Source organism: Emys orbicularis, chromosome 9, assembly GCF_028017835.1.
Source record: "Emys orbicularis isolate rEmyOrb1 chromosome 9, rEmyOrb1.hap1, whole genome shotgun sequence".
Classification (NCBI taxonomy): domain Eukaryota; kingdom Metazoa; phylum Chordata; order Testudines; family Emydidae; genus Emys; species Emys orbicularis.
The window spans coordinates 54159999-54182566 of record NC_088691.1 but is presented as its reverse complement, the minus strand read 5'-3'; the positions used below and the strand labels follow the sequence as shown (position 1 = coordinate 54182566).

The window sequence follows — 22568 nt, the reverse complement described above, 5'->3', positions numbered from 1 at the left end:
ACTTAGTAGCTAGCTGGGAGGCTGTGATACTAATACTAATCACGTATCACAGCCTCCCAGCTAGCTAGTAAGTCTGCTGGGAAAAGTGATACTTGTATGTTTGTTAATATCACTTTTCTCAGCAAGCACCAGGACAAATTAAGCCCTGAAAGGGGGCGGAGGGAGGGGAGGAAGAGAAGGCAGTGGGGGCCCAGGGCGATGGGGTGTGTGGGGAGCCTGCACGGCCGCAGCCGGGAGTCAGCACATGCTGCTGTGTGGTCAGAGCCAGGGGTTGCGCAGCTGAAGCCAGGTGTTGGGAGCCCACTGCTGCGCAGCCGGCAGCAGGGGTCAGCACCCAGGGCTGGCTCCCATCACATAGCGGCAGGAGCCTGGGACCAGTGGACAGAGCCAGGGGCCAGAGGGTGCCTGAAGTCCCACAGCCTGGCTCCCAAAGTCCCGCTGGGCTGAAGCCTGAGCCTCTTCCCCAAGGTAGACTGAGCGCTCACCTTGGTCCTGCAACATTGTGCTCCACCTGTCTCTAGAGGCACTGCAGGGCAACGCATCCAGGAGCAACAGGGAGGGAGGGGGAGAGCCGGATACTTTGCCCCCCTTTCTCCCCCATCACTGCCCAGAAGGTTGTTGTGGCCACACAAAAAGCCCCTGGTGGCTACATTTGAGAAATGCTGCACTACAGAGAGCAAAAACAGAGGTGCCTCTATGATTGGAAGATGGCAAGGAAAAACCTAGTTGCAACAGATCCCAGAGCAGCAGGTGGGAGAAACAGCATTTCACTCTGCTGTTGTCTAACACCACAGAGAGGACTGGAAAGGAGCAGGACAGGGGCACTGAGCTCCTCCCAAGCGCTTTATGTTTGTGCTACTCAGGATATATTTAAGAAAACTAAACTTGAATTCTCCCAACTCTTCTGCCTCTAGCAAGAAGCCCCCAAAGTCTCACACACAGGGCTACAGTGCAGAGAGGGGTGAAGGGTATTGGCTTTTCAGGGGAGAGGAAAGCAGCACTGCAAAAGTGTGCATGTACGTTCTGCTCTGCTGCTCGGTCTCTGCCATGCTCCCAAAGTAAGGGTCAGCACTAGCCCCAGCAGAGCAGAGGAAAGGAGGGGGCAGTTGCCCACAGGTGGGAATAGCTGGTTGCCATTTCTCACCCTTTACCTGCATGGAATGAAGTACCACACAGCCAGTTTCTCCATCTGGATGTGCTTCAAGGCCTTTTCAGCTATGGCTTCCCAGTGTGCTGGAACACCCCCATGGGCAGCCTCACGGAGGACACCAGAAAGGGCCTGTGAAACCTATCCCAGCCGAGCAGCACAGCCCTCCTCTCCAGCGAAGAGAGCTGCAGAGCGGTTGCCTGTATTAGCTGTCAGATGTAGTACAGCTTGTAGGTCACACACCTATTTTCATTAGGACAGAGCCTTCTTTAGAGACCAAGTGCTTGCAGCTACAATAGAGCCAGTTCTACTTAGATGCATAGCCAGTCAATTGCCATTAAACTTTGAGCAGTTTTATTACAGTGCTCCCCGCTGCTCCTGTTCTCTTGGAGGATTAAGTGCAGGGGATACCGAACTATTCCAACCAAGCCTGTGTGTGCAAAGAGATGGGGGAGTGGGAAGAATTCCTAACACAGAGTTCTAGACCAGTCACAGGAAGAGACGGGTTATTTTTTTTAGAGCTCTATAAAGTGAAGAAAGGGCAAGGTGATAGCTGATATTTTCAAAGACCAGACTCACTTCTGGCTTGAAACTTTGTGTGAATGTTGCGGGCAAAAGACTATTTTTGGCATTAAGAAAGTCAGAAGAGGACTGAAGAGGCCATCTTCACCACCACCTCCAGAACTCCATCCGATGGCTCTATAGCCATTCCCAAGACCCTCACTCAGTTCACTTCTAATAGAAACTGACCTCTTTCAGTGGAGTTGTGTGTTCTGAAAGAATACGGCCCATTAGGCTCTGTGGGGAGGGGCTGAGAATGAGAGGAAATGTTAGGGGAAGATCAATGTGAGAGACACACAAAGAGAAACGAGGAAAATACATTGAGAGGGTCAAGAAAAGTAACATCAAAATATATTTAAAAACCAGAATTTCCAATTTGCACTGAGTTTAACACCCCCCTGCCCCCATTTTCTTTGCTCAGGGGCTTTGCTCACTGCTCCACTACCGGGAACTCTATAGGCAGCACCAGTTATGCCCTGAAAAAGGAAATATTTTCCTTAAGCCATCTGACCACCTTCACCATTTGCAAAAATCTGCTTGAACCATCGCTCCACCCTCCCTCCTTTTCGTTCTACAATGGGCAGAAGAAGACTGCAGATAAATATCACCGATTTCACTTTTCATTTGCAATCAAGTCCAATTTGTTGTGTTAGTATCCCTGCAGTCCATTGTACACCTTCTGCACAGGTCCTTGTTTCAACAGCTGTTTGAGACCTACAAGAGAAAAGGAACAGTTATCACACAGCATGAAAGACCCCCACAATATTTACATATCTGACTTGACACAGAAGCCACTTGGGCACCCCAGCTGGCACATCTGAGCAATGGAATACAAACATCTGGCAGTCCAACTATCTCACTGGACAGTTGAACAGAAGGGCTGTACAAGTCCATTTCAGCTAATCCTGCACGCTCACAAGGAGAGGTGGCGCTAAGTGGATAATGCTGTTATATTAAAGCCTTCTTACACATCCTCCCACAACACAGGATAGGCTGAAACACAAAAGAGCTGGGATCCAATGAGATAGTCACCTCTGCTACAAACTAAGCAAGGCAGCAGATGGGGTGGGGTGGAGACAAAAAAGAAGCAGCTAGAGGAGATGCTCAAGATTCTCCCACACATACTACTTAACACACCACCCTGAGATCCTACTGGCCTGGGAGAAAAGTTGAGCCCAGGATACATTCTCTGGCCTTCTGTGTTGCTAGAACAATCCACTTAGTCTAGCATTTTACTGGGTGTTTTCTTTATGTGTTAATATTGATACCACACTTAGTAAAGCCATGTTTAAGACTATTTCAATGGATTATTTTGAAGTTGTAGTCTGATGTCCTGTCTATATCCACGTCTTGTCTGAAAGTGAGGGCAGGGATCTGATTGGCTGGCATGGGGTGTCAGATGCACTGGTTAGCACTCGCAACACAATATCGCACCTACTTGGGTCACTGTATTAAGGGAAAGACAGACCCACCCACATCTCCTCCACTTAGTGGCCTAGGCTGCAAGACATGGGTGGGAGCGGGAGAGACAGGAAAGAGTATGTACAGTTCTGCTGGTCTGAAGCTCAGCTTCCTGGTACGACAGCAGCGGAAATGCTACTTCACTTAGACTTTTAACCTTGTGTAGTGCTCCACGTTGCTTGCTCCCCTTTGAACATTCCAGCCTGCTCCTTCAGCTGCACGGGAATTAAAGCTCCAAAATAGTAATAAAACCAATTCAAAGAGAAGCAATATAAGTATAGAGCTCAGGTGTAAGCATAGGAACCCTCTAGAAAGTAATCTCTGGCCGGCAGGTGGCAGAGAATCTGGTCAAAGGGACATCAGAGAAGCAGAACAAGGAGATAGTTTTCCCATCTTTAGAGAGACCCTCTGGCAGGATTCTCACTGCTGGAGCAAAAGAAGCTCATGAGACACCTCAAAAGAAGGTGCACTTAACATTACAAACAGCAGGGCCAGTGGCCAAGAATGAGAAAAGGAAGGAATTTTTTCCCTCGCTAGATAAACAGAAAAGTACAGGACTAAGTATTTCTTGAATATTTAGGCAGCACAGCTGCCATTCAGACAGTCAATTTATGTCGTCGATCCCCGAATAACTCCAGTAGCCCAGGGGAGACATGGGTTGATCTTCTGACATCCTCTAGAGTGGTGTCCATTGTCAGTCATCTGAGAACATGAAGCTCCAGCCAGTGCAGTTATGCTACAACTACCTCCACATATCTTGCTCAACCATGCAGCACTGACACCAGCCCAAAAGACACAACATTGGTAGTGCTGTTCCCTCCAACAAATCAGACCCTGTGGTGGTAGGGAAGTATCCTAGAGTTCCTATGAGCAGAGAGATCCAGCCTGCACAGTCAGCCACCCTCACTGGAAGACAGGAGAAGTGCCACTGAGTGCTCTGTGGCAGCCTTGCATAGGACAGTGTCCAGGCAAGGTTGGCAAGCACAACTGGTAACCAAAAAGCACCATCACCCCCCCGCTTCCAGTGCACTAATACAGGAGAGGGAAATCCAGGGCTCTTGATGGAGACGTAATGGCCTCTCCTGCCTTCGTCTCTTTAGTGAAGGCTCCACCTCCTTAGATGGGCTGGAATGCAATGCCACTGCCTTCAAGTGCTATACGTGAGATGGGGCTGACACTTGGAGGATCTCTTTGCTTTGGGGGAGATGTACCATGCATTCTAGATGGGAACTGCCCTACAAGACTTTGTGGCAGGCAGCAGAGTGTGCACTAGTACCAAGTCTCAGCACCCAGTCTTCATTGACTCAGGATTTATTCTGCAGGGCATTCTGCACCAACCTTGTGCCAAACCAACAGAATCTCTCTCTCCAGGAGGGGTTGGATTGAATTCCCATCCCCATGCTTTTTTAGTGTGGAGTGACATTTGCAAGCATTCTTCATGTCCCTGTGCATTGTGACCCAAATCCTGGTCAGGGACAGCGCTCTGCTACACTGACAGAGCAGCCTTTCTTCCTCCTCTGACATATACGCCAAAGAGAAAGAGGGGCCCTGAAAGCCCAGCACAGATCAGAGCAAGCATCAATGCACTGGAGACAAGGCTCCTGGGGAAAACAGCAAGACACCTGGACAGAGAGCCAAAGCTGCAGCACACACCCAAAAAAGTGATGGAGAGCATGAGGCAGAGACCTCACACTTTTAAAATCAGGACTGAAAGGATGCTGGTGCTGCAGCTGTCAGGAGCTCCCCCACTGACTAGTCAAGAAGGAAGCAACTGGAATATTCTGAAGGCAGCATTTCTACATTCTGATGGTGGCACATGACACCACTAAGGAGCTGGCTTCCACTCTACAAACTCTGGAAGATGCAGTTCTGCCATTCTCACACTAGGAGGCAGATACCCAGGAGGGAGATTCCTGGCAGACAGTATCTTCGGAAAATGTGTATGGTGGCCTTGAGCAAGCCCAAAGGTAGTCCAGATGCTTCCCTCTATGCTGCTTTGGAAGTGGGAGAAGAGAGAGTCTCTCCTTGAGAATCCATACTCAACTGTGCCAGGATCCAATTCCTTCCTGTTAGTGGCAGAACGTGGTTTCCATCATCCCTGCTAGAGGGATATGTGGAAGAGGAGATCCTGTTTGCTGCTGCCTGGAGTACAGGAGCAATGCCTACCACAGGTGCTGGGGGAGGGGGTGGTGGGGAGGTCCTTCTAGCAGTGGTTCAGAAGATGTGAAGAAGTGGGGGCTAAAGATGATGCTTCTCTGTCCTGCCCCCAACTTTATGAGAGCTACCTGACTTGCCAATCACCACCCTCAATTTAGCTCAGACATTCACCCTCTAAAGAGGATTAAGTTGCAGCAAACTAAGTCCACTGTACTCCTGTGTGAGAGCATCACAGGGGTGGGGGTTAATGGGCTATAATTTATGCACGTCGATTTCATAGTGTTAGCGGATTTTCCTTAACTTTCCTGAGCATTCCTGCGTAGACTTGACCTATGTGCTTAGGGTAAGGAGAGGCGGGGAGAAAGCATCTATTTCCTGATGCAGCAGAGCAGCTTCCACCTTAACATCAGAGCAATACCCAACTCCAAAGAGAAGTGGAGGCAGATGCTGGGAAACTGTGCTGTGAAGTCTGAGCTACCATTCTAACAAGGGTGAAGCCAGTGCAGGGCTAAGTCCAGTTCTAACCCATCTCCAACAAGGGTGCAATCAGTCCCTTGGATGGGAGCTTTGAAGCAGCTCCAGATTTGTCAATGCTATACAAATATCAGACCAGTGGTTCATCTAATCTAATCTGGTAGCCTTCCAAGTACAGCAACTGAAACCAGATGCTTCAGAGGAAAGAAGAAATTGCCCACAGTACACCTAGCCAATTATATTATGCTGTATGCAGCGGTGGGGGAGAGAATTCCTTCCTGATCCCTGCAGGCGGTTATCTTAAAATCACATGACAAAGCTCTATCATTGTTCAGAAAATTGTGAGATGTTGTGGTAGGTTTTTAAAGCACAAACCTTCCCGCTGTTCGTCTGTCAGCTGCTCTTTGGGGAAGTCCACATCAAAAGTAATGATTAGTGAGCCTTTGATGTTGTTGTTATCGAAGTTTGGAAGACCTTCTCCTTTTTTCCACAGTTTGGCCCCAGGTTTTGTGATTTTATCCCGGGCAACATGAACCTACAAAGCAAGGGAAATTTGAGAACAGTGTTAGTATCCTGTTATCCTAAATTTCCTTTACGGCAATACTAGAAAGGCATGCTCAATACTGAATCTGCCACAAAGCCAGTAATATTCGGTGCCAGGACATGTAAGAGCACTGACACAGAGCTTAGGATAACATATGCCAGCACGTGCCCTCTAGCCTGGAGGCTAATCAGGGACTGTGTCCTCACTTGTAGCTTCTGGAGCAGACTCCAGATAGTCAAAATGGGTCTTTTTTTTAATCTCTGGATGAGACAAGATTGTTTACGGCCAACAGCTGTAACCAGGAGTGGACAAGTCCCTGTGGGGCACAGAGAAATCATTACTGAAATAATTTTGCTTGTAGAGAACATGAAAGTAAACTCTTGCCTCACCTTGTGCCCATCTAAATGGGCAATATCCATTTCAAAGCCTATCAGTGCCTCGACCAGCGAGATAGTGACGTTTGTATACAAATCATCTCCTCTTCTTTCGAAGACTGGGTGCCTGTGAACAGAGCAGAGGAACTTGAACCATTGACCTCTCTCCCCATCTCTTCTGCAAAAGTCAGGACTAGAGCGGAGCAAAATTGTTTTGGGAAATAGTAAAGTCACAGAAATATGCATTTTTCATGGCACTGAAACAATGAATGAGTTCAGGTTGAATTCAACAAATGGCTTTGGCTGAAAAAGAACTGAGAATAAAAATGTCAAAGATGTTGTTTCAATTTGACATTTGAAATGTTTCATTTCAACCTGAACAAAGCTTTTCAATTTTTCATTTTGGTGAGAAAAATTCAGAATCAGTTCAAAAGGAACCGACTTTGTTTTTTTAATATTTCCATTCAGGCACAGAACTGAAAAATCAATTATTCAGGACCTCTAGGTTACTTGCTTCCCTCCATTTATGAAAAGGCTTGAAGAATTCACATAAATCTCAGAAGAATGGAGAAGACATTCATAAGTCTGATTCAGCTTCCTTTTCCTGCGCTAGGGGAAGTGCATTACTAAGAATCTTGCCCTCTGAACTGAAAGGAGTGGAGAGGTGTGATAGGCACACTCCAGCCCCCGCATACTCCAAGTGTCCCCCTGCAGTGTCCAGCCCCATATCCATTGGACACTCACAGAATTACCAGGCCTGCTGATCCCAAAGGAACAGTTCACTGTCGCTTACTACTTACACCTTAGAACACAGCTCCATGTAACATACAACAGAGAAAGCAAGTGTAACCAAGGCTGGTGGAAGGCACAGTGGGGCTGTAGACAGGCTATTGGGGTCAGAGCTGCTGACCCAGGGCTGTCTAGCACATAGAAACTCAGGGTGCGACCTGCATGCAGGTAGCTGCTTGTGAGCATCCCAGGCTGGGAGCTACAGCGGTAAAGCACTGTAAGGCAGCCAGGGTTGCAGGGCAAGTGGTGACAACCCCTCACTGGTCTGGATTGCACTCCGCACTGTCTCATACATACCTAACTTCTCACATATTTGTCATACATACATCTCACAATGGTTATAATGACCAGTGCGACACTGGCTTTCATTAGAGACCTTCCATTACATTCTCTAGTGAACGAATATGTAGATCACAGATGAGGGGATCCCTGTAACCCTTATGCACCCCTGTGACCTTTGACAGTTGGCACAAAGAGGGACCTGGGACACAAGAGCTGTGTCAAACAGTCCCACATGACTCATTCAGCAGCTTCCTTTTTCCTGTTCTAGCGACGTGTATTACTAAGAACCTTTCCATTCACAGGGCAAGAGGTGGAGAGGAGTGCCAAAGTACCATGTGATTCATCCAGCAGCTACCATCTAATCTTAGATTTTGGGCCAAACAAAGCAAAAGGGAAGCATCCTCTGAACAGCTGGCAATAATCTCAAAGTATTCCAACTCCCTTAACATATGACACTCTGCTCTGCAGAGGCCTGCCTCCAGCTCTCTATCAAAACCATCAGAGGATTGGCTCTCTCGCCTCACTGATGCTACTGATGGGTAACAGAGGTACCATTTGAACTGCAAAATTGATACAAAAGACACTGGTAAGTTTTCTGTCTAGTAGCCAGGAGAGACATGGGTTAGCCAGGCAGGTTACTTACTTGAGAACTTTTATTCGGAAGCGTAAGTCACCTGGCTCCCCGTCTACATGGGGTTCACCTGTGGAAGTAGGTTAGAAATGGTGTGTTACACTAAGTCATCAATTGGTGCTTCACCAGCAATTAGCCAGCTTGTCTGACATCAGAGAGACTCAGCTCACTTGGTCTTGTATTCTTCTTCTAAGCTGAAAAAAATCCACGCCATTTTTACGAAGGACTCCCTACCTACATGCAACTTCTTAGATGGAAGACCCCAGGCTTTTGGAGTCATGTCTCAATGAACATTGGAGCATGAAATTAGTGCAGAAGACTCACCTACAGACTGTGTGTGCGACCGATATGGCAACGTCCTGTCACATCCTTGGGACACTTTATTGAATAAAGTTTAAATATCTTTGAGGTCCATTGTATTAAATGAATGATTTATGTATTATTGTGGTTATCAGCTGCAATTATATGTAACCTCTCTGGATGGGGGAGAGAGCAGACAGATGTGAGACCTTGAAGTTCAAAGGACTATATTAAAAATGTGCCAGATGAACGGATATGGAGGAACAATAAATGTTAAGTGGATTTCCTGGGGAATACCTAGGGAGAGGTTGATGCAAATTCCTCCCCTCTGGTTATGTGAAAACCCAGCCTTCTGAAGCTATGCCCTGAGGAGCAGGTCATTGTCTGCCGATTACCTGTTCCCAGAGATGAGATCAAAGGCCTGAACTGTACAAAAACAGCTGAACTACTCAGCCTGGGTTCTGGTTCTGAATCTGAGAGTTATGAACTTGTAACCGCAGAGAAAACCCAGTTGTGGGTATTGAAGGACTGACACCTACCAGAGCCAGAGGCTGGAACTGGGGTGACTCCTGGTAAGCTTTTTAGCATCTGGGTAGGTTCTTTTATTGTTTTAATGTTTTCTCTGTAATACTTTCACCTTAACAATAAATGTGCTTGCTTAGAAATTGCTGTGTGGTAGCTTATTACTGTGGGGAACAGACTAGTCATAACCTCTGGAGAGAAAGCAAAGCGCAGACGCTGGTCTTTTGGGCAGTCTGGCTTGCTGCGGACATCACAGTGTAGACTGGGAACTGTGCAGCCTTGAAGATCCCTCAGTCAGGAGGGAGTGAGATGCGGGCCTCTGCCCTAGAGAGATGACTTTTGAGAAGCTGGAAACCTCTAAGTGGGTGCTGTTGAGGGACCACACTGGAGGAGCACAGGAGCCGCTGCCATGAACTGTGACAATGTGGATTATCCAAAACCTACACAGCTATAGTTGAGATACTGTGTAGCACTACAGCTCACATTGATGACTAAAGGCAACCAAGGGTTTATTGGGACATGAAGTCATGATACTAGTTAATTCTGTTAAATGGCTAGAAGAAGAATTTTTGCATAATGGAGACTTGCTGACAAAGCAGGTTCAAGCAGAAACTGGGTCTGTTTCCAAAGCACGTACCTTTCAGCCCCCATGGAACGTCAAGGGTGAGCTCAGGCATAGGGTACAGTGATGTAGGATTTAGCATTCTGCTCTGTTTTCCCTTTCGGCTTCCTGCTTTCACTCCGTCAGATCTGAACAAGTGATAATGGAGAAAGACTCCGCATGCTTGGGCCAGGGGACTTACATACACACTTAAAATAGAGCTGAGCGTTATGGCAGACATATGTCATAGGTCCTCTTTCTGATAGGAATGCTTTCCCTTTCTGTTGCCAGATGTCTAATATAAAAGCAAGGGGGCTGAACTCTTTAAGCAGGGCATTACTAAAATTGACTGTAGGATGCAGTCTCTAGATTGAGAGAATACACAGGACAAACCAACTGCTTAAAAAGGGACAAGTTCAAAACAATGTCCCACAGCAAGCACTGAGATTCCTTAATGCTGCCCTCATCATAATCATCCTAGTGTTACCAAAGCTGATCTTTATGGTGGCAGTGCCATACCTTCCCCGATGAAGGGGTACTCCATGCCATCCCTCACGCCTGGCTCTATCTCTACCTCTAGTGTTCGCTCTTCATTCACAAGCCTGGGGAGATAAAGAGAAACAAAGTAGAAGAGAGGATGCTGTGCTCAGCAAGAAGGCAGGTTTTACTCATTTTATTGGACTAGCACAGGCTACTCCCACAGTGGACTGCTGCTTTTCTCCTGCTGCTTGTATCATTTACTGCTCACTACCCAGAGTGGAGGGCAAAAGGTGTCTCTTGCTCTGTCTCCACTGGTCAACCATTATAGACAGCAAAGAGCTAAGCTACTGAAACCATCCCAAGATCCCATGTACACCACTACTGCAGCAGTCCCCACCTTCACATATCCCAATGGGGAACTGTACTCCTGTTCTACTTTAGCCCCTTTCATAGCAGTGCAGAATCACCTCTTTAGATGGGTGTAAAGTCAAGGAGAGTGGAGCTAAAAATGCAAATTAAAAAAACCTTTCACCTAATCCACCTTCTCATTTCTGCCACGACTGCAAAGTATATGATAAAACCAGCTGCTCTTTCCCAATAAGCCACCCCGCCACATGGGTCATACTGGTCACACATGCATGTCCTTCCCCCATCTAGTGGCCAGTTGTGATTAGCTATCCATATCGCAGTACAAGGCAGAAACACAGTACTCACTTGACATTGGGACACTCATCACAGACAACTTCTTGAGTCATCTGGAAACGCCCAGGGCCTAGCTGGGTGGTCCTCATCTCCTGCCGGCAGTTGCATTTCCGTTTGCCAGGAGCCTGCCTGGCTACTGGCTTGTTCCTAACAACCTGCAAGAAACACATCCAGCAGTTTCATATCAACCAGGCACACTGTATAATGATCTTGAGGCTTTGCAAATAGAAGGGTTCCTTCAAGAAACATATTCTAGACAACAAGCTCCAAGATATCTGTGCTGCACCCAAAACAATAATTGCCTTTGATCTTGGAAATGCCTTCCTGAATACAGTCTTCAGTTCACTACCTGAGAACCCACTGTGTCACTGTTATAGTCATGTTCCTTTTAAGCCTGCTTCCCAATGCTTATCCACCTTTCTAAATAAAAAAAGGTAACATTAGGCTGAAACATCTGATGCCTTTGATGAATTATTTTGGGAAGCTGGCTAAAATTCCATTCCTTTTACAGTGACTAGGAAAGAGTTTTTTCTCTAAAGATACTTTGAGAATTCCCCCCCCCCCGCCCCCATATTCACATCTCTGAACAAGCTTATTTTAAAGATTTAAATCTGGCTGAGGCACTTGTCACTGAAGACAACACTTGAAGACTGCAAGCTGTGCAAGTGCAGTACATGATGATTCTTCTTTTTAACAGGGGTATGCCATAGTGCTAAGCTCCTGGCTTTATTTCAAAACATGTCTTTATACCCGTTTTTTACTGGGTTCAAGGTCTAGCAGGATTTCTATGTCCAGATGCAAATACTTCTGATGTGCATTTGTGTCCATTTCCATATTATTTGGATGGGAAATCAAATAATGTTTTATACTGAAGAACCCGAGGAAATGAAACATGAAAACTGTTAATACAATGTTGAGATTCAGGAAATTAAAGTTATAGTTCCTAAATCTACCACAATTTGGTCATATTTTATATATTAAGGTATACAGTGCATATATAATATTGTATATTGCTGTTCACACACACTGGGTATATCTACACTGCAGCTGGAAGGTGTGATCACAGCATGTGTAATCTAGGTAGATCAAAGGTAGCTCGAGTAACATTAGCAGTGAAGATAGCCATGCCCACCCAAGGCATACTTCAATGGCTAGCTTGGGTACATCTACATGTGCTGCAATCATACCTGACTGCAGTGTAGACACACATACCCTTTAAGTTAATGGTTAATTGCTTTGGGAACCATAATTTTCAGTTGCCTGATTTACACACTTGAACCCTCAACTATAATGCTCGATTAATACAGCTTTTTTGCATTTAATTCAGTACTGGGGATTGCCAGCATCAGAGACATAACTAGTTAAATGAAAGCACCGTATATTTGCTAAACACAGAGTGTTAGACGTCTGTTGTGACAGAGATGCTTGGCCATGTAAAAATTAAGTTAGATTAATATGGTGGCAACTACTTTGCTGAAAGAGGCAGGGTTTGATATGAGAGGACCTGACTTCAAGAGACTAAATAAGCTTACATCTTATTTAACGTTTCATCTCTTTGCTGCAGCTTTCCATTGGGTTTCAAAGTGACCTACTTGGGAACATCCCTTTCTCCACAGTGCTTTTGGTTCCCAGAACAGTACCAGGTACTTGGCAGCAACAGGAGGATGTAGAGCAGGGGTCTCAAACTCAAATGACCACGAGGGCCACATGAGGACTAGTGCATTGAACCGAGGGCCGCATCACTGACATCCCCCCTCGCTGCCTCTGGCCCCGCCCCCACTCCACCCCTTCCATTAGGCCCGGCCCATGCCCCACCTCTTTCCACCCCTTCCCTGCCCCATTCCAACCCCTTCCCCGAAGTCCCCACCCCAACGCTGCCCCCAGGGGGTGCAAAAAGGGTGCAGGGTGTGGCGGGGGCTCAGGGCAGGAAGTTGAGGTGCAGGTGGTGTGCAGGGTGCAGCAGGGGGTTCAGGGCAGGGAGTTGGTGGGTGGGGTGCAAGAGAGTGAGGGGTGTGGCACGTGGCTCAGGGCAGGGAGTGCAGGAGGGGTGCAGGATGTGGCAGGAGGTTGGGGTGCAGGAGGGGTGTGGGATGTGGCAGGGGGCTCAAGGCAGGTGTTGGGGTGCAGGAGGGGTTCAGGGTGCGAGCTCCAGCCCGGCGCCGCTTACCTAGAGTGGCTCCGGGGTGGCAGCGGCGCGCACCAGGGCCAGGGCAGGCTCCCTGCCTGCCTGCCCTGCCCCGTGCCGCTCCGTTCCAGGAAGCAGCTGGAACCGTGTCCCTGCAGCCCCTGGGGAGAAGGGGGGCTCAGGGTTCTGTGCGTGCACTGCTCTTGCCGCTCCCTCTAGGTACCTCCCACGAAGCTCCCATTGGCCACGGTTCCCTGTTCCCGGCCAATGGGAACTGCGGGGGGAAGTGCCTGGAAGGAGGCAATGCAGGAGCCCTCTGCCTCCTTCCCCCTCCTCCCCCGGCCCGAAGGGGTGTTCTGCCAACTGCTTCAGAGAGCGGCGCGGGGCTGGCAATGCCACAGGGGGCAATCCCGCGGGTAGGCAGAGGGGTGGGGGCGGGGGCGCACGGGGAGCTTTGCGGACCACACGCAAGAGCCCCGCTTGTTTGAGACCCCTGATGTAGAGCATAAGAAATTCCAGCATTGCCTCTCACCCATGTCTGTTTTGTACCTCACCCCTCCTCAGACACACTGTTAGGAAGTAACCCATTTCCATTTCTTTCTAAGAATGCACTATTCACCAACAGTTAGGCCAGCAGTCATCAGCAAGCTCAAGGGTTCAACGGGGAGGCTCCTAGAAATAGACTGTTATACTTACTTCCACAAAGTTTCCTGAATACACTTCCTCCAGTGTAACTTCCAGATCCACAATGATGTCACTTCCTCGTGGAATATTCCTGTCCTGCTGACGAGGACTTCCTCCAAACATGAAACCAAAATCCCCAAAGAAGCTACAGAGTAATGGACGTTCATTAGTTCAGGAAGAAGTTTAAGTTCACTCCAGCTATGTGGCTTCATAAACAGGATCTCTGTTAGAACACAGAGATCGAATGCAGCAATAGGCTTCCTTGAAGCCTCTTCTCACCACCATATAAGATGCACTGTATGGCAAATTGAACATTGTCAAACCAAATGCTTATTCTTGGCTGATATTCCTTCAAATACAAGTTGCATGCTTTCAAAAACAAACAGAAATCAGTTATTTTGGGAGAGATTTCCTTATTTAAAGTCATCACAGCTAGGAATAAATTTTTGGGACCACATCTGAGGTGCTTATATGGCCCCGATAACCGTAGTATCTGAGTTCTTCACAGTCTAACATATTTATCTCCTGTGAAGCAGGAAGTGCTATTAATCTCATTTACAGATGGGGACTGAAGCCCTGAGAGGCTAAGTGACTTGCATCCTCACAAAGGAAGCCTGTGGTGAAGTAGGAAATTGAACCCAGGTCTCCTAAATCCTAGGCTAAAGCCCTAACCACTGGGATATCCTTCTGTGCAGTACCAATGTTCAGACAAGGACACTATTTGAGGGTGGACACTGAGGGGTCTTCTTCAAGAATGCATCAACTGGCTTCAGGGGAATCCAGCCCTAGCAGACAGAGTGTTTAGTGGAGGAAGAGACAGAAACCAAGCATGGCCTTTCTTTTTATTCAGTCAAACTAGTCAATAGGGGCTGCTCTCATCCTCCAAGCAGACCACACACCAGCAGATACTGACACCCTAAAGGACAACTGTAGCAAAGATATCTCTATCATAAATGAATAATCCACAGGTTTACCCTGAAGCAAGAGGTGCTGTTTGAAGTGCTAGTGAATGAAGAGGTCAGATTTTGCTGTATTTAAACCAGTAAAAAACGGGAAAAGATAATGTACCGTTTTCCTTAGAAAAAACAAACAAACAAACCCACAAGAACCCCTAAACCATTATCTGTGGCAGTGTAATAAAAACCAGGCACATCCCAGAGGATGCAAGAAAGATTCTGCGTATTTAATGCAATTACAATCTATTATACATCACTCACACTAGCAAATCTGCCAAGTGAACAATGCTGGTTTGTGGGGGAGAGAGAACAAACATGGTCTTCATGCCCATTACTCAGTGGAAGAAGGGGTGGCATGTACGTGAAAGCAGCAGCTAGGATAGGAGTGTTGAATACACAGTGCTGATTCATTTATCTTTGACCAGGAAAAAATGAGGAGATTGAGGCTACTACTAACAAAGCATCTGGTCGGTGCTGGAGTCCGTGAAGTAGTATTGGTGTCTTTATATTATGGACAAAATTAGTCTTCCCTGCCTGCAGAGTAGTTTGCCTAGATGAAAGCTTACTGTGAGAAGATGTCTCCATGGGAACCCTGGTGACCATCCTTCAATCCCTCCTCGCCATATGTGTCGTACTGCTTTCTCTTCTCCTCGTCTGAGAGCACCTGGAAGGGCAGAGGATGTGGGACAATAAACACTAGTGCGTAAGTGAACTAGGTTATTTAGACAAATTTTGAAATTAACCCTGCCGTTATTCCTAAATGAGGAACAAGAGACAATGGAGGCATCGAGAGAAGACTATTATGATGGTGCTGGTCATGACTCCATAATTACCATTAAGTCAAAAGTTTTCAGTTTAACAAGAGCTATAAACCTTTATTTTGTATTCATCTAATTGAAACAGCAAAGCCAAGACACAATATAATTCAACACTATTTCAAATTTTTCATGGTGGTCCAATGGAAAACGAATTGATAGAACAATAAGAGTCGAAAAATACAGCCCTTTTGGCAGTCTTTCACAGAAGTGTGTCACCCTTCTTTGTAAACTACACTGCTGCTCCTCCTGCTCCAATATCAGTCATACAGAAGGAGCATTTATCTAGAGAACATTTTATAATCTTTAGCCAAAATCTCAAGTTTGAGCACCAATGTGAAGCCACCAAATAGGACGATAAATCTGCCGCGGCACAAACATTGGCACTCACTTCCGGGACAACATGGGGCGAGGGAGGGGAAGGAAGAGAGAGTATGAGAGCAGCAACCTCAGCCGTGTTAAGGCGGAATAACTTCCCAAATTCATGGAATGTGTGACAATCAGATGTACTGATCCGTTGATCCAAAAGCATGTGAAGTGGCTGTTAAAGTTTTGCATCAGAGGGGGGCTTTGATGAAGCTGGGATACATACAGCTTTTGGGTATCTGTTGGAGATGGAAGCAAAAGCCTTATGGAGTACTGGAGTGTGTTATTGACAGTGTTATACTCAATATAAAGTTGAAAAGGAAGGCACCAGTATTTCCTCTTAACTTCATATTTCCATGCTTTTCAGGTTTCAAGGGGGTAGCATACACCCTGATGCAACCTTAACTGCCACTAAATGTAGCTTTTGATTGCTAATTTATCTTGGTATTAGGACAATTACCAGCAGCAATAGCTATAGCTGGGCTGTTAAACAAATAAATCTTTACTACACCTGTTGGAGCACGTTCATAACTTTACAAAATAACGAGGAGTCCAGTGGCACCTTAAAGACTAACAAATTTATCTGGGCATAAGCTTTCGTGGGTAAAAAACCCACTTCTTCAGATGCATGGAGTGAAAATTACAGATACAGGCATAAATATACCAGCACATGAAGAGAAGGGAGTGTACAAGTGGAGAACCAGTGTTGACAAGGCCAATTCAGTCAGGCTGGATGTGGTCCACTCCCAATAATTGATGAGGTGTCAATACCAAGAGAAGGAAAATTGTTTTTGTAGTGAGCCAGCCACTCCCAGTCCCTATTCAAGCCCAAATTAATGGTGTTAAGTTTGCAAATGAATTGTAGCTCCACAGTTTCTCTTTGAAGTCTGTTTCTGAAGTTTTTTTTGTTGAAGGATGACGTTTAAATCTGTTATTGAATGTCCAGGGAGATTGAAGTGTTCTCCTACTGGCTTTTGTATGTTACCATTCCTTATGTCGGATTTGCGTCCATTTATTCTTTTACGTAGAGACTGTCCAGTTTGGCCAATGTACATGGCATTGCTGGCACATTATGGCATATATCACATTAGTAGATGTGCCCCTGCTGAATGAGCCCCTGATGATGTGGCTGATGTGGTTGGGTCCTCTGATGGTGTCGCTAGAGTAGATATGGGGACAGAGTAGGCAACGGGGTTTGTTACAGGGATTGGTTCCTGGGTTAGTGTTTCTGTTGTGTGGTGTGTAGTTGCTGGTGAGAATTTGCTTCAGGTTGTGGGGCTGTCTGTAAGCGAGGACTGGCCTGCCTCCCAAGGTCTGTGAGAGTGAGGGATCGTTTTTGTGGATACAGACTAACACGGCTACCCCTCTGATACTTTCCAAAATAGAAACCTTACAGACTGGAGTGTTCCATGCTTGGTCTGCCCAGAGCTGAAGTAGTTTGTAAAGTTGGAACACTACTGGTTAAGCTGTTTTAAATTAGGGGGAGGAGGCAAGAACCATACCTTTCCTACAATTTTATTTTTTTAAGATATCGCTACAGTAAAAATGGCTGGTATATGAAACATGGCAAGGCCATACTTCTCAATGAGGGCTACTGCTTTGTGTGATTTCATTTTAATTAAATAGGAGATTTTCAAATGGTCCTTATTCTACATGTACAGCGAGGGAAGATGGGCTGTGCATACATGCACAGCTAACAAGTATACACTGCTTGGTTGAAGGCACTTACAACAAGGTCCGATGCGAGTGAGTTTGTAAATTGTGTATACCATTCAGATGTCCCCACATCACCTTTTGGAAACACCCACAAGAAACACTGCATTGATGCAATACTAAGATTGCACAGGCAGGAAGTGCAAGAACTAAGAGCAACATTAAATCTGCTGCATTGCACATACAACATTTTCTAATTTTAGTTCTGCAAAACTATTTAAGAACACAATGGACATGTAAGAGTCAATATTGGTGATGGAACCTGAATTTTTATGTTCCCTTAATGGGTTTAGTTGTGTCACCATGGTACCTTAAAGAGATATGGTTAACTTGAAATCTAGTCAACTTAAAAAATAAATTAATGAGTTTAATGTTTCAAAGACTACATGTGCCCGAGTCTCCCTGCTGATTTTTGTGATTTTACAATCACACTTTTCCCATTTTTTAAAAGCTATTGTGTCAGAGATGCACAGAAAGAGGGAAAACAGTAAAATTAACAGTACAAAGTGGCGTCAAAAGTGTCAGGACCCACATCCTGCAAAGCCTTACACATGCTAGTAGTCCCATTGATTTTAAATTGGACTAGTCATGAATGTAAAGCTAAGCATGTGCATAAGTTTTCAGAGATCTGGAACTTTATGTTGGAAAGAAAACAGGTAAATATTTTTCACATAGAAGAAGTGCTGAATTTCACTACTTCCTGTTTGCAAAAGAGACAGAAACCCCCCCACTTCCCAGGATAATTTAAGGATTTGCATTCAAAGTGAGTAAATAGTTTGCTTTAAAAAAAAGTCCAAACTCAGCAAGACCAGTAGAAAACTTCCCTGTATTATCTGATCAAAAGTTACATCTTCTCCTTTCATGCACTCACAACTATGTACTTGTGCAATAGTGCTTCTACAGTGAGGAAAGCACCAGATGTGCAATGGCTACAATTGCAGATCTTAGTCAGTTGCACAGCATTAGGGCCACCACTGCAGAAACATAAGTGTGATCCGTATCTGTTCTCCAGCACAGTATCTACTCCAGAAGTTTTACAGACATACATACCCCAAATAAATAGATTCTTACACCTAAATAATCTGCTGGCCCAGGACAGCTGCTCACTCCTCCTCTACCTGAAAATTACTGTCAGTTCCTCCTCAGGGACCTCTCTCTGCTTCCTTGAGGCTTGAATGAAAAGGGACAGAGAAACAGCACCAACCACAAGAGCACAGGAGGAAGAGGAAGGACAGCAGCTGGATAGTCTCTGGATAGTCACCTAAGATATGAGGGTCCAGCCTGCATTAATTTGAGGTGTGTCCAATATTAAACATGGAGGGTAGTACGAATGTGAGAGTTGCATGAAGTGAATTTGGGATGGCAGGGCCCACCTCTCCTTCTCCCTGGCATTCCACAAAAAACCCAGGCAGCTAGCCCTTCACTAAACTCTTCAGTGGCCTGGGCAGGGCTCCCCCCACCACCACTTCATTCCCTTCTCCTGGGCCACCAACAGCCATAAAGAGGACTACTCATGTTGTCGCACCATAAGTGCCAGACAATAATTTTTAAGGATGTTCTCTCACTCCGTGAATTAAATACAGATTGCAAAATGGGTTTAATAGATGTGAAAGCCAGAAGGGACCATTACAATCATCTAGTCTGACCTCCTGTGTAGCACAGGGCACAGAATTTCAGCCAGTAATTAAGCCTGAATCAAGCCCATATTTTGTGGCTGAAGTGGAGCATATTTTTAGAAAGACATTCAGTCAATGTAAAGGCTTTAAGTGAGAAAGCACCATATTTGTTGATAATTAACCATTGAAACATCTTGCCTTCACTATTAGTTTGATTCTATATCTAACCCGAGTTAATCTAATTTTAGTTTTCAGCCAGGGGATTTTGTCAATACCTTTGTCTCCCAGATTAGTGAAACAGATCTTCTCCTCAACTAGGTACTTATATATATACACACCACAATCAATTGACTTAAGAAATTTAAAGAGAACATTAAGAGATTATTTAACTCACATAGTGAGAACACCCTTAAATCAGTTTAAGACGGAAAACATTGTGCCATAAGCAACAGATAACAAAAGCCAGGTATCACAGGGTTTGGTCATTTGTCACATATTCTGACAATTTCCATTACACACTGGCAGGTCTGAAGACTTAGAAGTATGCTTCAGCTCCAGACTTAAGGACAACCAGGAATCAAATTTCAAACCTATATCCTACTAGCCTAGGAACAAATGCTAGGGATGGGAGAGGGCCAAGGAACTACAAATACACCTCTACCGATATAATGCGACCTGATATAACACGAATTCGGATATAACGCGGTAAAACAGCGCTCTGGGGGGGCGGGGCTGCGCACTCCGGTGGATCAAAGCAAGTTCGATATAACGCGGTTTCACCTATAACGCGGTAAGATTTTTTGGCTCCCGAGGACAGCGTTGTATCGGGGTAGAGGTATAATTTTAAATGATCTATTTCAGGTACAACTATGAAATCCCAGAATAGCATATCCTGTCTGAAGATTCCAAAAGAATGCATCAAGATGTCCATTTTATTAATCATGCACTAGCTTCCCTTCCCCAGCGAGAGAACTTTACACCAAAGTTTTGGTGCTTTGAAAGAATAAGCTATTGTTTTCCAGAGAAGAAAATTTAGCCACCGCTGTCCTCATACATCCTGAGCATCCACAGCAATCAAGCTGCCTTTGGTCCCAGAAAGCCAACTACTGCAATATCTCCTGCACAATGAAACAAGATGTTCAGATCCCTATATAGGAATCTGCAAACTCCATCAAAGGAAACATTCCCTCTCTCCCACAGCATGCAAGAGAGGATAACTTAACTCTGAAAATTAGAAAATTGGAATCCAAAAATTGGCCTGTGACCACTGCTAGAAACCTTAGAGTGACAGCAATCAGGTTAATACACACCAGACTCTTTATGATTTTTCGCTATCACCTCCACTGCAGTTTGTGGTCAATAAACCTGTCTGACTTTTCACTTTTGTTGCAGCAATTCATTACCAACAGTGCAATGTAATCATTGCTGACTCCTCCTGATTAATGCCAGCTCCAAGGACATCACTGGGAAAGAGAACTTGTTCAACCCACACTGAAATGATGAGATGGGCAGAGATGCCAACAATACAGGAAAACCATGTTTGTGTTAGTACTGGGAGCAGATACCTGATTAACTCACTGACCTCATAGGCAGCACCCAGATCCTGGAACTTTTCTTGTGCTCTCGGATCGTCAGGGTTTCGGTCCGGATGAAGCTGCAAAGCTAGTTTCCGATAGGCCTTTTTAATGTCTTTTACTGATGCACTGCGGGACACCCCCAGAATCTTATAGAAATCCCTCCTGAGAAATACAGAACAAAATAAGCATCTAGTTGTGGCCTCTGCCACATAGAACTATTCCACATGTGCAGCACATCTATTACTCATATGATACCACCACCACTGCAGCATCCAAACAACTCAAACAATAATGAATGCATCCTCCTTGCACACCTGAGAGTTTCAATAAGTGCTATTAACACCCTTTTACACAGGAGGAATTGAAGCAGAGACATTCAGTAACTAGCTCAAGACAATGTGTATGTGTGGGGTGATGGTGACACTGACTGCGGGCTGTGTGCGCAGGGTGCATGTGTCTGTAACGGGATAGTCAGAGGCTGTGTGTGGGGGATGGGCATGGGCCACGTTTGGAAGATGGGAGGACCAGGATAGTTGGGGGCTGTGTATGGGGGATGAGCAGGGGTCAGGTGTGGGAGCGGGGGGCTGGGATTGTCAGGGGCTATGCGTAGAGGATGGACGGGGGACTAGGTGTGGGAGCACGGGGGCCAGAATAGTTGGGGTCTGGGAAGGGGCCAGGTGTGGGGGATGGGGGGGTTGGGCTAGTTGGAGGCTGGGGGGGGATGAGGGCCAGGATAGTCAGGGGCTGTGTGTGGGGGTTGGGGGGCCAGGATAGTCAGAGACTGTGTAGGGGGGGATGGGCAGGCACCAGGTGTAGGGAATGGGGCTCGGGATAGTCAGGGGCTGAGTGTGGGGGATGGCCAGGGGCCGGGTATAGGATAGTTGGAGGTTGTGTTGGGGGTGTGGGTGGGCGGGGGCCAAGTGTGGGGAATGGGGCCCGGGATAGTCGGAGGCTGTGTGTGTGTGTGTGTGTGGGGGGGGGGGAAATGGCCGGAGGCCGGGTGTGGGGAATGGGGCCCGGAATAGACGGGGGGGGGGGAGGGGGGGGATGGGCGGAGGTCGGTCGCTGCTTGGGGTGGGCGGGGTGAGTGTGATCGGAGGAGGGGAATGGCGTGGGCGGAGACCGGGGAGGCACAGGATGGGTGGGGGTTGGTCACTGCCTGAAGGGCCGGAGGCAGGGGCTCGGAGTCGGCCTGACGGATCGCGCCCCCTTACGAGGAGCGGACCTAGGCCCCCACAGGCCCCGCTCCCCCGGAATCCCCGCCCACCGCGGCCGCACTCACCCGGCGCTGGCCTCCCCGAGGAGGTAGAGCAGCAGCAGGCAGAGACGGCCGAGAGAACGAGGGACCATGACGGCGGCGAGGCCTCACTCCCCGCCGAGCCTGCACGGGGCCGGGACACGGCTCACTTCGCCTGGCGGGGGAGGGGGGGTCTTCGGCCGGGTCCTGCAGCGGCGGAGACTCAGTCGCCGGTAACCATAGATATGAAACAGAGCCCGGCGAAGAGAGCGAGCCAATCAGACTGTGGCACAGCACGCGGCCCCAGTGACACCTCACCAATCACAGTCGCACACTTCACCAACTGCCCCGCCGGACTGGCCAATCACATCCCTCTACATCAGCAGTGAGCCGCCTTACCAATCGCTGCTATCTGCATCACCTACCCCAGTGTCCAATCAGAATGTCAGGAAGG

At 46.8% G+C, this 22568-nt stretch overlaps 1 protein-coding gene across 1 annotated transcript; it reads right to left on the bottom strand.

Moving 5' to 3' along the window:
- Positions 1 to 2033: 2033 nt before the first annotated feature.
- DNAJB11 (DnaJ heat shock protein family (Hsp40) member B11) lies at positions 2034 to 22240 on the bottom strand. Its single transcript, XM_065410819.1, has 10 exons — positions 22160 to 22240; positions 20883 to 21039; positions 15357 to 15454; positions 13847 to 13979; positions 11038 to 11180; positions 10363 to 10445; positions 8433 to 8490; positions 6734 to 6845; positions 6176 to 6335; positions 2034 to 2422 (listed from the first exon to the last, which is right to left on the bottom strand). Exons 1-10 carry the CDS (start codon positions 22225 to 22227, stop codon positions 2358 to 2360), a joined length of 1077 nt encoding a protein of 358 aa, XP_065266891.1. The 5' UTR covers positions 22228 to 22240; the 3' UTR covers positions 2034 to 2357.
- Between the last annotated feature and the right edge of the window lie 328 nt (positions 22241 to 22568).